The sequence below is a fragment of the Schistocerca americana genome, chromosome 1 (genome assembly GCF_021461395.2).
Source record: "Schistocerca americana isolate TAMUIC-IGC-003095 chromosome 1, iqSchAmer2.1, whole genome shotgun sequence".
NCBI lineage: Eukaryota > Metazoa > Arthropoda > Insecta > Orthoptera > Acrididae > Schistocerca > Schistocerca americana.
Window position 1 is genome coordinate 897,597,735 of NC_060119.1, and position 14,679 is coordinate 897,612,413.

A 14,679-nucleotide genomic window follows, 5' to 3' on the forward strand; every position below is an offset into this window, starting at 1 on the left:
CCAGTTCTGGACGTGACGTTGCAGCATGGGAAAGTATCTTCTGATGTGCAGTTGTAGCATCTCCGAATGTCCTTCAGTCACGAGTTCCTTCATCTTCCAATAGACCTTTTCCCTTATATTTTCTCTTCAATGCTGAGTTATTAAAACTTATCTTTCGGAGTCACTTCTGTGTACTGAATGTCTCTATCAGTCACATTCTGTACTATACAGCAACAGTCCTTTCTATGTATGCGCCAAGTTTCAGCTATGCTACTTGGAAGAAACAGCATGTTGAAGTTAGTTTGGTCCTTAAGTTTCACACGCCAGTTCATATAACAAGCACGAAGAAACCTACATTTTCTTATTTCAAGATTACTAGTGAACAAATTGAGCTCGTCATCGTGTAATTAGAACAACGCTAAAACAGCGGTACGAACTGAGGCTATCATGTGAAGGCATTATCAAGCAAGACATGTGGAAGACAAATTTGACGGAAAGTTACTAGACGCGAATCCCATGAATGTAAGATTATTCAAATTCAAATGGCTCTGAGCACTATGGGACTTAACATCTGAGGTCATCAGTCCCCTAGAACTTAGAACTACTTGGACCTAACCAACCTAAGGACATCACACACATCCATGCCCGACGCAGGATTAGAACCTGCGACCGTAGTGGTCGTGCGGTTCCAGACCGAAGTGCCTAGAACCGCTCGACCACAGCGTCCGGCTGTAAGAGTATTGTTCCAGCGTTTGGCGTCTATAGTATATCAAATTAGCATGGGAACAGAGATCCATATAATTCAGATAGACGCTTTTAAGATTTTAATTTATCAGTATAGGCAATACAAAACTGCAGGAAAAATGGTAGGGAAACTTAAGCTGTAGTCGCTAGAAGGGAGACTATACAGTTTTTGGGAAACCCTGATGCGATTATTTAGAGCTCTTGTATTCGACGAAGACCATTATGCCGCCACCAACGCATAATTCGCGTAATTGATCAGAGGGGGATGAGACAGATTAGGTTACGATCATAGGCATATATAAATTCATTTTTCCCTTCGGGAAGTGGAATAGGAAAGAAAAACAATAAAATCGTCCAGGAAAGTACAGTGGCTTGTGGTCGTATACATACATTTGGATACCATGAAGCCTGCACAGATACAATGCAGCTGTTCGAAGAACTGTATCATCTGCCTACATTACAGGAGACACCAGAATTTTCTGTGGAAAATTGAAGTCTAATGGCATTACCTGCTAAGAGAGGACAAGGCGCATGCTGGAATACTTAATCTGAAATCCTTTCGTTGCATATTTATTGCGCCTTTCTTTCACAAAATATGAGTGTTGCTTCTCAAAGGTAGTTGCATGACTGACGACTGCAGGTCTAGTGTAATTAATAACCGTGAAGGTCAAAAGAGGAGGAATCCAGGCACCGGCACATGTCCAACTCTACTCTACTCTACAGGAGCAACGTGGAATCCTGTAGCTTTCCATCCCCAACCGATGGGTGGGTAACCAAGAGCTCATATTCTCTCACTTTAGCATTCCGCAGTTTGGCGTTGGTACTAGGATAATGGACTGCAGTCTGAAGATTACTAACTTTACCTCATCTTACCCCCCTCTTTCCGATCAAGTACAGTCGATGGGAGATTACATGTGTTAAAGTATTGCCGCTAGACTGTTTTGAGTCTCTGTTGGGTAAACAGATGCAGTACCTTACAAAGCCTGAAAGAGGTTTGGTGTAGCAAACCCGAAACAATGCCAAGTAAAATAGACGCTGTGCACAAGTTAGTATAACGCTAACTAAAGGTGTTAGCGGATCAGTGCAACGGTATTTTATTGTTCACGATCTGCTGCTAGTTTTACACACTTGCTCCATTTGGACAGTTAACTAGTCTGTATAATCTCTGGAATACGATGTTGAAAGTAGCTCTGCGACATACGACTTCCACGTACCGTATATGAAGTACGGAAATGAAATACATTAATTTCCCCAAAATCTTTCAGGAAACGTGGGCTCTGAATGTTAAGTTAAATCATGAAATATTCCTTTTGGAGTTGTTTGTTCGTCATGCCTGGATTCCTGAGTGTGTATTAGTATTGCCTTTAATGGCAACGCTTCGGCTTCGAATCCCTGTCAGACATACAGCTGGAATATGTTACGCAGCATGGATGGAGTTTGGCGTAAGTTTCGTGTCATTCTGAGAACAATAGCTCTGTTCACTGCTATACACTTCTCTCTTGTACATATGACATCATACTCAATATCTATTACACCACTGTTGCTTTTACCATATAGTCCCGTAAGTCTCCGCAATGATTCTGTTATCCAAAACATCTAGTGTAGTTCTTAATTTCATTGTGTTTACACTGGATTATTACCTCGTGCACGGTATTTTAATAGGTACATTAACACATTGCCGAGCTGTGGTCAATGCTTGTCCTAATAACGCGTACTACTCTCAACATTTATGTTACTAACACTTCCAGGTTTAGTAACTGTTCTGACAAGCTACCATTTCTTTCATCCGGAGTTACAGCAACATTTTGCCTGGGCGTACGCTAAACGTATTGATGATAATATCGTAACAAGAAGAACCAGGTTTAAGACTACCACAAATTATGTAAGGGTTTCAAGGTGCCCCGTTTTTATTGTAGTTGCTCCTCCCTCTAGGTTAAGTTCATTACAGCAGGAAAAATAAGCACAGAGGGGAGATATTTCTTTTTGGAGCGCATAATACGGAGCCGGCATACCGACCGGCCTCGGCAGATCCTGTGCGAGCTGGTCGGGACACGCCCACCGCTCTACCGGCTCTCACGCCAACCTTGAGCTTCTTGTTGCTTTGGTAGCATTTTTCAAGTGAACCAACGACTTGCAAAGTGCAGAGAGCCTAATAATTCATTTCACAATTTTAGGTACTCGACATTTTTCCCACTGAAAATTCATTCATGCGTAGCCCAGACTTACAGAGAGCATCAAGAGAGAAAGCAGAAATCGCAAAATTAAGCTAACGTGAAACCTTGAGACACCGAAAAAGTCAAGTTCAAAACCTAACTGTCGACTGTACAATTTGTAGCAAGACTGATGCAAATGAACAGATAACTGCATCGCCATTTCCCCAACTTGGAGTTATCTGTTGAAATTCTACTTTACAATTATCTCCGTATTTTTTAAATGTGAAAATAAATTTAGTATCCCTAACCATTTATTTTGGGACATGTGTCTGTGAACCAAGCCGGAAGGAAACACTTTCAGATATTATCCTGAATAAAAGAACAGAACAATAATTGCACTATGGCTGACAGGATCCAGTCACATACTGAATGAAACTTTGTTTTTCTGTTGTCGTTTGCTCATTGCATCTTACTTCCGAGCAACCCAAGCACTGCAATATCTCATTTATCCGCCAACACAGGGAAAGCGAATTTAAGTTAGAATGTGTCCCTTGTGATATATACAGGGTGTTACAAAAAGGTACGGCCAAACTTTCAGGAAATATTCCTCACACACAAAGAAAGAAAAGATGTTATGTGGACATGTGTCCGGAAAAGCTTAATTTCCATGTTAGAGCTCATTTTAGTTTCGTCAGTATGTACTGTACTCCCTCGATTCACCGCCAGTTGGCTCAATTGAAGGAAGGTAATGTTCACTTCGGTGCTTGTGTTGACATGCGACTCATTGCTCTATAGTACTAACATCAAGCACATCAGTACGTAGCATCAACAGCTTAGTGTTCATCACGAACGTGGTTTTGCAGTCAGTGGAATGTTTACAAATGCGGAGTTGGCAGATGCCCATTTGATGTATGGATTAGCACGGGGCAATAGCCGTGGCGCGGTACGTTTGCATCGAGACATTTCCAGAACGAAGGTGTCCCGACAGGAAGACGTTCGAAGCAATTGATCGGCGTCTTAGGGAGCACGGAACATTCCAGCCTATGACTCGCGACTGGGGAAGACCTAGAACGGCGAGGACACCTGCAATGGACGAGGCAATTCTTCGTGCAGTTGACGATAACCCTCTTCTAATAATTTCCGGGTATGCAGCCGGATCCCGTCGACATTCTGCCACGATATTTCGGCCCAGAGACGTCCGGCCATCATCAGGTGAGTACACAACTACTGAAGAGCCCAGGTGCAGTCGCGGTATTTATGCCGAATCTCGCGCATGTGAAATGTACTGGCATCCTACAGCGCATGCGTCAGGTGTTGACATGCACAGCATAGCCGAGTTGTACGTGCTGCCCTCGGTGGTGGAAATAAAGGTTCATCTAGTCATTGAGTATCGAATGACACTGTCGATTCCGCTGTGATTGTATAATTTTAATAACAGGATTCCAATTTTTATCCAGCTGAAAGCCGTTGTCACGATTTATAAGATTATTGGCAAGACGTATTTCCTCTGATTCCTTGATTACGGAATCCCAAAAACCGGAAACCGGGGATAAAATTTTTGTTACATTGTATTCCATTGAATGTCCCAAAGAAATACAGTGCTCTGCTACTGCCATTTTGACGGTTGCCGCAGACGGGTGTATCTTTCATGTTCTATACATCGTTCATAGAACATGAAAGATACACCCGTCTGCGGCAACCGTCAAAATGGCAGTAGCAGAGCACTGTATTTCTTTGGGACATTCAATGGAATACAATGTAACAAAAATTTTATCCCCGGTTTCCGGTTTTTGGGATTCCGTAATCAAGGAATCAGTGGAAATACGTCTTGCCAATAATCTTATAAATCGTGACAACGGCTTTCAGCTGGATAAAAATTGGAATCCTGTTATTAAAATTATACAATCACAGCGGAATCGACAGTGTCATTCGATACTCAATGACTAGATGAACCTTTATTTCCACCACCGAGGGCAGCACGTACAACTCGGCTATGCTGTGCATGTCAACACCTGACGCATGCGCTGTAGGATGCCAGTACATTTCACATGCGCGAGATTCGGCATAAATACCGCGACTGCACCTGGGCTCTTCAGTAGTTGTGTACTCACCTGATGATGGCCGGACGTCTCTGGGCCGAAATATCGTGGCAGAATGTCGACGGGATCCGGCTGCATACCCGGAAATTACTAGAAGAAGAAATACGCCGGGAAAATTTCAGAAGTCACGACGATAATCCTAATGTCAACGTCAGAGAAGTTGCTGCTGTACAAGGTAACGTTGATCACGCCACTGTATGGAGAGTGCTACGGGAGAACCAGTTGTTTCCGTACCATGTACAGCGTGTGCAGGCACTATCAGCAGCTGATTGGCCTCCACGGGTACACTTCTGCGAATGGTTCATCCAACAATGTGTCAATCCTCATTTCAGCGCAAATGTTCTGTTGCTGTGTGTTTCCATTCCATGATTAATGTGATTTGAAGAGAAGTAATAAAATGAGCTCTAACATGGAAAGTAAGCATTTGCGGACACATGTCCACATAACATATTTTCTTTCTTTGTGTGTGAGGAATGTTTCCTGAAAGTTTGGCCGTACCTTTATATCATCAGCCAATTCAATCATTAAATGATGTGGCCTCTTCGAGTCGTGGATTCAGGTAGGCTTTCAGCAGTCTTCTCCAAGTGGGACGGTCTTGGGAAGTTCTCTGCTAGGTGTTACCAGCGACCTTCTTGATGTCTTTGTCCCATCTGTCTGGTGGTCTTCCTCTAGGCCTCCGGTGCTCTTTCTGACTCCACTCCAGTACTAACTTCATCCATCTGATGTCTTTTCTTCTTGCGACGTGGATACCCCACTGCCATTTCAAGGAACCTAAGATTGCATTAACCTTCGTCACAGACCGGATGTCATCCGCCCTTTTCCTATCCTTTCTTGTATAGCCCAGCATTGATCTCTCCATGGCTCTCTGTGCTGTCCTAGGTTTCCCTTTTGTAAATGAGTTCAGTGTCCATGTCTCGCAGCCATACATCATAGGAAGAATTCATTGGTCAAATACTGCTTTCTTCAGATTTACTGGCATTTTTGATCTGAATACTGTGGAATTCTTCCCAAATGCTTGCCAGTCAAGCTTGATGCGTCGATAGATTTCTGGCCTTATGTCCCCCTTCATATTTATAATATGGCCAAGGTAGACATATTCACTGACCTCTTCTAGTAGACTGTCCTTGACTTTCACATCTCCAGCTGGGACCCATTTGGTGGACATTACTTTTGTTTTGGAAAGGTTCATGTTCAAGCCAACCAGCTGACATTCCGATGCAAGAACTGTAACTAAGTCTTGGAGCCCTGTGAAGTCTTTGGCCAGTAAGGCAATATCATCAGCAAATCTCAAGTTGGTAAGCCTTCTTCCATTAATTCTAATACCTTTACCTTACCAGCCCAGCTTTGACGTAGCCATTTCCAATACAGCAGAGAACAGTTTTGGGGAGATGGGATCGCCTTGCTTGACACCCCTCATGATGCGGAATTCTTGAGTTGATTCGCCGATGTTAATTTAAGCTGAAGAATTCTCATAGATTTTCCTAAGCACTTCAATGTATGCTGTTCCCACTCCTTGATCACTCAGAGCTTGGAGGATAGCTACATGGAGCTACATGGCTAACGGAGTCAAATGCCTTTTCAAAGTCAACAAAATGTAGAGAGGCAGTTGGTATTCATTCGCTCTGCGTATCACTTCACTAATATATAAGTACTAATATATTAGTACGAGCACAGGTTGTAAACCCATGGTTGGGTAAGTCGACCGCTTGTGATAAGCGGGTAATCCGGGTTCGAGTCCCGGTCAATCATAAATTTCATTGCCTTCATTCCATTACACAGCTTATGGGTGTCCATATTCGCAACTGGGAAACATTCATCTAGTCCACATTTAATCTCTCATTATATAATCACCATAGAATACGGTCCTTCACATTTCACGAGGTGCATTTGTTACACCTGGTGTTGCGGTCTACAATACTGAAAACATCAGCTGATTAATTTTTTTCGTGGTATCACTGAATCGATCTTGGGAAAAGATTCATCGACCAATATGCAGAATCAACACTTTATGTTTGTTAGGAATTTCACCGGAGGAAATGCAGCAGTAAAGCGTACACATACTTTAAATCACTAGTGACGACTTTAGTATCTTAATAAATGCCGTGCTTTGGCAACACAGAAGTATGAATAGTTTTCTCATTGACTTCCTCGGTTTCTTTCAGCTGCCTAACTGCATGAATCACAATGTGCAAACTGGGGTCTTTTGTTTCACATCTATTAGTAAGATAACGCACAGGATGGTGCGAGAGCAGTTGGGAAGAACAGAACTCTAATTCAGATGATCTGTACAGTGCATATACCCATAATCCCTTTATTTGTACGTTCCGAGAACATTTACCGACATTCGGCTTGCAAGAATAGACACGCCATATCATTCCGCCCGAAACACGAGCTTCCATTCACCGGCTAGTGCAGCCATGTCCAATTAGGCCGGCACTCGAATCCGTGTGAGCAGTTATTCGCCTCACTGAGTAGTCTATCAACGTTCTATCTATCTATCTACCTACTCATTAGTATTTGAATTCAAAGCATGACTGAAAACTTCATATACGAGAGGTCAATCTTTCTCCAATTATTGTTTTCAGAAACAGGGCGGAGATTCAGCTACAGCTTAACATCACTCTCTTACCCCGAGCCTGCTTGAACAGTTCCTTATGACGGATCACCAGTGACAACAGCGAGGAGAGGAGGACAACAACCCGAACAGTATATAACTTATCCCGCCTTCCTGAAACTCTCTACATATCTTACTTTACGCATAAATATTTCGGGGTATGTTGAATATTTTGTCAGCGAATATCTGTAGGAAATCATATAAAGAGCATGCTAACGTCCTAAGGAGCATGGTTGGAATGTTGTTAATCGTTTGCTGTGTAGGAACTGGAAAATACGATGAGGGTGATGGGCAAGCTGACGACATATTTATCAGGGGTTAATGATGTAAAATGGAAATAGGGCAAAAGCTTGTCAGACAACTGTCGTGTGCAACAAAATCGGTGTATTGTGTATCAGGTGTTCACACCGTTATGAATAAGAAAGTGGGTAGCGCGCCGTGAGTTACTTCTAGCATCGCTAATGCACAATTATTCTCTGGTCTGGAATGAAGCCAGCGATAATCACAACCTATTGATTTCCATGCCTTTGTCACAAGCTGATGATTAAATAAAGAATATTTATTGAGATACAAGAACCCTGATTGTCTTGGATGAGGAGATAAATGCATTCAGAATTCTTGGAGAACGTTGTATGAAAGAATTAAATTGGAGAGGAGAGAACTACTTCATTTGCTGTACGTTGTAATTTTAATAGACAAGACGCCCTTCCAAATTGTAGGAACTGCTGACTATAATTCGCAGTTACTATCTTGGAACATGCAGTTAACCAAACCGCTAAACTGTAGTCTCCATTACCTCTCCTTATTGCATGTAAGAAGAATTTTCTGATTTTTTTTATTAACTATACAATTAGTAAGCTTTGATTCTGAAATTGAAGAACACTTTTTTATCTCTAATCATTTTCTATATCGTATCATCTGTTTGCCTACACGTGAAATACGCCTGCAGCGACCGTTGAAGGCTACCATTTCATTGTTCCACACAGGAACACTCACGCAAACTGATACCTCCATAGATTAGTCTGTGTAAGGCATAGTTAGGTCGTGTACTACTTCTGTTAGCGCTATTTTATCAAAATTAGAGCTTACAGAGTTCTTAGTACAGTTAATGTTCCAGCCACTTAAGAGTGTGGGTCTTGGCCGGAATGGCGTTAATCCAATGTATAAGACATCCCATTTTTAATAAGCTAGAGTACCTGAGTCGTGTGCAGTGAGATTCCTGGATAGGGTATTGATGAGGGCTACTACGTGACTTATGTTCTGAGGAAATAACTCAGTGTGGCTGTCAGATCCGTGGCACTCCTCCAGTAAGAGGAGCAATCCTTCATTCTAGTTGGACTAAAATCCAAAATAAGCAATTGTCACCTTATTGCAGCAAATAAAACAATTTAAGGGATACTTGACTAATCTGCAATTCTAGAGTGAGTAGCAACCTTAAAAACGGTACACAATGACAACCATCTCTTCTTGTAGGTGTTAAGAGCTACACGGCCAAATTATCGTCGTGGTGGTGGGTCGAGGCGTTGTCATGGCAAATCTGCGAACGAAAGAAAATTCTTACTGGCCGATTACTTCATCCATTGGTGACAACTGTCGATTAACAGGTTTCGCCAAGCTCTCTATAGATAATTCAGGGGACCAACTCTTCAGTTAAATGCAATAGAGGAAGATTAGGTATAGCTATAGGAATTGGCAGGAGTGAATCTAAAGATTTACTGGAGTCCACGTACGCAATATGATAGAACCCGGCTAAGGCACCTGAGAAAACAGTCGTTTACGTAACACGAAATTTCAACAATGTACTTTGCCAAGATGTTCAGGTAATGCCTGTAGAATGAGCGTCATCGCTACATCGCGCCTCCTTTATATTTCTTCACTCCCCTTTTTTTACTCTTATCGGGGAAAGGGGAGCAAAGGGCGGCTTGATCGCCCAGAATGATGCTGGGCGCGAACTCCAGTCCTTCCCTACTGTGTGTGTGTGTGTGTGTGTGTGTGTGTGTGTGTGTGTGTGTGTGTGTGTGTGTGTGTGTGTAGTCCTTCCCTACTGTGTGTGTGTGTGTGTGTGTGTGTGTGTGTGTGTGTGTTCTTAGCATAAGTTAATTTAAGTAGTGCGTAAGTCTAGGGACCGATGACCCCAGCAGTTCGGGCTGACGTAATAACGTGTGATGATGATGGTGTGTGTGACGAGGACCTCCCGTCGGGTATACCGCTCGCTTGGTGCAAGTCTTTCGATTTGACGGCACTTCGGCGACTTGCGCGTCGATGGGGATGAAATGATGATGATTAGGACAACACCCAGTCCCTGAGAGGAGAAAATCTCCGACCCACGGTTGACAGTCTGTCGCGCTGACCACTCAGCTACCGGGGGCGGACGTAATAACGTGTAACTTCGTGTTCGAAGTTCCCTCGTACTAGTGCAATCAAATGACACATGATCGGGTACGTTGTTTCAGCAGCACCGTACAAAACATCTCACACAGGTAGTTTGGCTTAAAGACATAGATAACAGAAGACCTTTAGACGAGAACAGGTAAGCGTTGTCGGGCACTGACCTCTTCGAAGCGGTCCTCGCACGTGGCGTTGCGGCTGGAGTTGAGTGGCAGGGTGACGGCGGCGTGTTGCGGGCTGCCTGCGCCCGTGACGGACAGCCAGAGGCGCCGGCGGTCGTCCGTGGCGTTGACGCCGCCTGCAGGCGCGTACAGCTCGCAGCGAGACCCTTCCTCCGCGGCAGGGGGTGCAGCCGTGGTCGCATCCGTGCCGTTGGCACTGGATGCAGGCGCCCGCCCGGGGCTGCAGCGCATGCGCACCAACCCCGACGTGGGGAAGAAGACGGCGTTGGAACTGGCGGTGCCCGGCAGCACTCTCACCGACGTCCGGAAGCGCTCGTTCAGGTGCTGCGACAGGTGCGCGCGGATGTCCGGGTCCTCAGACTCGTGCCACGCCTGCGACACACGAAACAACGGTCACTGGGTTACGCTTCACTTAAATGATACGTAACAGTATCACGAGAAATGTAGTCTCGGCTGGAAACGGCAACGGAAGAAACAAAAATGCTTTTAGAAGCGATTTCAAAGACAAAAGGTTCGTAATTGGACCTCCATTTGATATTCTCGTTCACTATCGAACTTCCAGCCCCCTGAAACTTTTTCTGTATGTCAAACCCGATAGGCTGCTACTCAGTTTTTGTTAACTCCGTAACTTCTCATAACCGGCCTGGTGGTCCAATTCAATTCATAGGTATAACAAGAGGGAGGCCTCAGAGACAGATAACTAATCCTGCCGGCCGGGGTGGCCGAGCGGTTCTAGGCACTTCAGTCTGGAACCGCGTTACCGCTACGGTCGCAGGTTCGAATCCTGCCTCGGGCATGGATGTATGTGATGTTCTTAGGTTAGCTAGGTTTAAGTAGTTCTGCGTTCTAGGGGACTGATGACCACAGAAGTTAAGTCCCATAGTGCTCAGAGCCATTTGAACCATTTGAATTAACCCAGCTCCCATTTTTGAGAAAACCACAAGGAAAGACACATTCGACTACCATTGTATACCCGAACTCTGCCGTAGCGACCAAGGCATCTGGACGGGAAGCAGAGACCATGTTATTCTGTAGGTTTTTTTCTCATTTGCATTTTTTCGTCATCGAAATTGATAGCCATAGAGGGTTAAAAAGGTAAGCAAATCAATAAAGAATAAAGGCCAATAAATTTCTGAAACTACTTGGATTGGTGAAGAATTAAAATTTTAAGCCGCCTTCTATGAGAATATTTCTGAGAAACACAGCTATGAAGACGAACATTGAATGCACGCAACCACATAAGGGAAAATAAACTAACCCCTGTCGCAATTGGTAGTATACATAAAATGACGCATTCGTTCACTATGCAATATTCCACGATACTGTCTGGAAAGCTAACGTCAAAAGTTTTTCTGTGCTTATAAGTAACTAATTATTAATTTGGTCTTAGTGGTATAGAAGAGGAACAATTTAACCGACTCCTTAAAGAATATTTACGTCATATGTTCTAAACCCTGGAAACTGACGACTTCAATTTACAAAACAAAACTTGAGAATGTTTGGAAATTATACTTTGTTTATAATAACTTTTGTGTGATGTTGGATTCCTGGAGTATATGAACTCGTAAAGTCATTTATGAGGGCATATTTACAGATGAGGTTCAACCGACTTGAACGGCGAACTATAAACCTGTGTGCCGGTTATCTGTTTATTTTTATCTCCAAGAAAAAAAAACCATTTACAGGCTACAAAACTGCAATCCAGCGCGAATTGCACAAACGTGCTGACGCAATAACGATTAACAGCACGATTCATAACTTATTTTCAGCACAGATTTTTTGCATAAAGTTATCGTCTTCGTAGTATGCATCAGAATTAATTCCCGAAAAATAACTATTTTGAAATGTAAATCAAGTCTTTTGGTACTTCAACAGAGTGAAAGAGTTACCCGGATTAAGTTTTTAATTTAATACTATTGAAGTCGTTTGAGAAGTTTGCCTACTTTGTTGTTATTCCTTATTGATTTACTTGCCTTATTAGCCCTCTTACTCCTGTCAATTCGAAGCGGAAGAAAACTAAAAAACTGCATATGTATTTGGGAATCAAACTAAGGTTCTCTGCTCCGAAGCCAGATGCTCTCGTCGCTACGCCAGCGGCGTTTTCGTTAAGATTTCTAGGAAAATACTCACTTTCGGGCCTCACATATGATGAAAATGCTCAACTGTAAATTACCTACTGATCCCATCCATTTTGAGTCGAGGCGGCGTCATGAACTTTAGGGATGGTTTTCTCAAAAACGGAAATTGGGGAATGGAGTGATTTTGAATCAAAAATTTTAATCTTAGTCTTTCATTTTAGGCTGTACACAAGCGACCTGCCAAATAAGAGCCGAATCGGTTGGCTATGTCACAGGCCTTCCCTTTGCAAGAAATCCAAAGTTTAATAAAGCAGTATTCTAGTTAATGGTTACATTACTCTCTAGAGGACCGCGAGAGAAAGGGGCAAGACTGAACACCGCAGTGATTTGTCTGGGGAACACGTATTAGTAAGTATCTGTAAATATCTGAAAGCTCCTTCCTTTAGTATGTGGTCAGTGATTTGAATGCATGAGTGGAACAGTAACTCGTATGCAGATTTCTTTGGCTTCAATGACTATCTGTAATCTTGCTTCCTATTTCCAGAATACAGCAGTATTCTCCCTAGCACTGTCAAGTGATCACGGTGTTCGCTTCATTTCGTGCTTTGCCTATTTATCTATCTTCATTTCGTGCACAGTTGCCCTTCCTGCCACCACATTTGTCGATTAATTTAACGAAGAACAGCCGCGTGATGTACCTGTATTTGCCTGTGAATATTGTTAAGTGTGTTATGGTATTTTATCCCGTTTCCCCTCCTTAGTCTCTCTCCACCTCCTCCTCTATCACCTCCAATTAGTGCCTTTCTTCTCCTTCCCCTCACCATCTGTCCATCTCTTCCACCTTCGCTCGTTATCTCCAGTAAGCGGGTGGTCGTTCTTACCCACACAGTATCTCTTTCCAGATTGTAACTAATGTGAATACCAGATTTGATTGAAGTCGTTCCAGGGATTTGGAATGAGCTTTTTACCCATTATCTTTGCTTGCATATGCAGATGTTAAATCTACTTCATACGCATTTAACTATTTCATCCGTATTTGTACATATATGTCACCTGTATGTGTAGCTAATTTCGCCCTGTAGTTTCGTTTTCATGCAGCTTAATGTTAATGACGTTTCTCCCCTCTATGTGTCGAAAAATGATGTATTTTGTAGGTACATTCAGCGGTATATGTGGATGCTGTTTTCGAAATGTGTTGCGAATAGAGTTAGGAGCAAAGAAGTAAAATTAAAACGTCTTGCACGATGCGGTAGTTTTTCACTCATTCAGTGTTTATGACGTCGTTTCTCCTGATCTAAGTGTTGTACAATGATTTAATTTTTCTGGTTCACTCAGTGCTATATGCGAATACTGCGTGCATAATGTGTCACGAATACAGACAACAGTAAAGCAGTAATCAACTAGAACGTTATGCTTCAGCCCTACTATATGAACAGTGAAAATGTAAATGGCAAACTTTTTTTCCTTTCATCATTTTGTGGGGGTCATCTGCGAGAAAAATTTGGTAAAGGCCTGAAGTTAAGTGTAACTGCTCTCATCCCCAATGACAGGATGACTGAAGTACGGGTATTCTGGTGTCATGGACTACACTGCTTTTTCCACCCCAGTCCACACCCCTTTTATAGGGGGTGGTTCTTACACGAGAACCTCCCCATCGCCCCTCCCCCCCTCAGATTTAGTTATAAGTTGGCACAGTGGATAGGCCTTGAAAAACTGAACACAGATCGATCGAGAAAACAGAAGTCGTGTGGAACTATGAAAAATAAGCAAAATATGCAAACTGAGTAGTCCATGCTCAAGATAGGCACCATTAAGGACACTGTGAACTCACGAGCGCTGTGGTCACGTTGTTAGCGTGAGCAACTGCAGACCGAGAAATCCCTGGTTCAAATCTTCCCTCGAGTGAAAACTTCAATTTTTTATTTTCAGTTTATGTGACAAACTCTTATGTTTTCATCACTTTTTTGGGAGTAATTATCACATCCGCAAGAAAACCTAAATCGGGCAAGGTAGAAGAATCTTTTTACCCATTCGCCAAGTGTACAAGTTAGGTGGGTCGACAACATATTCCTGTCACGTGACGCACATGCCGTCACCAGTGTCGTATAGAATAAATCAGATGTGTTTTCCTGTGGAAGAATCGGTTGACCTATGACCTTGCGATCAAGTGTTTTCGGTTCCCATTGGAGAGGCACGTCCTTTCGTCTACTAATCGCACGGTTTTGCAGTGCGGTCGCAAAACACAGACACTAAACTTATTACAGTGAACACAGACGTCAATGAACGAACGGACAGATCATAACTTTGCGAAAATAAAGAAAGTAAAATTTTCGCTTCAATAAAGACTTGAACCAATGACTTCTCATTCCGCAGCTGCTCGCGCTAACCACGGGACCACAGCGCTCTTGAGCTCACACCATCCTTGATGTTGCATATCTTGCG

General features: G+C 43.0%; 1 protein-coding gene across 2 annotated transcripts in view; it reads right to left on the bottom strand.

The window, feature by feature from the left end:
- Nucleotides 1-14,679, bottom strand: part of LOC124547440 (major facilitator superfamily domain-containing protein 6-like) — a 323,248-nt gene that overhangs the window by 33,278 nt on the left and 275,291 nt on the right. For both annotated transcript variants that reach the window (XM_047125105.1, XM_047125106.1), the window contains exon 5: nt 10,142-10,531. In XM_047125105.1, the coding sequence (XP_046981061.1) occupies nt 10,142-10,531 (390 nt within the window). The remainder of the gene's footprint in view (nt 1-10,141; nt 10,532-14,679) is intronic.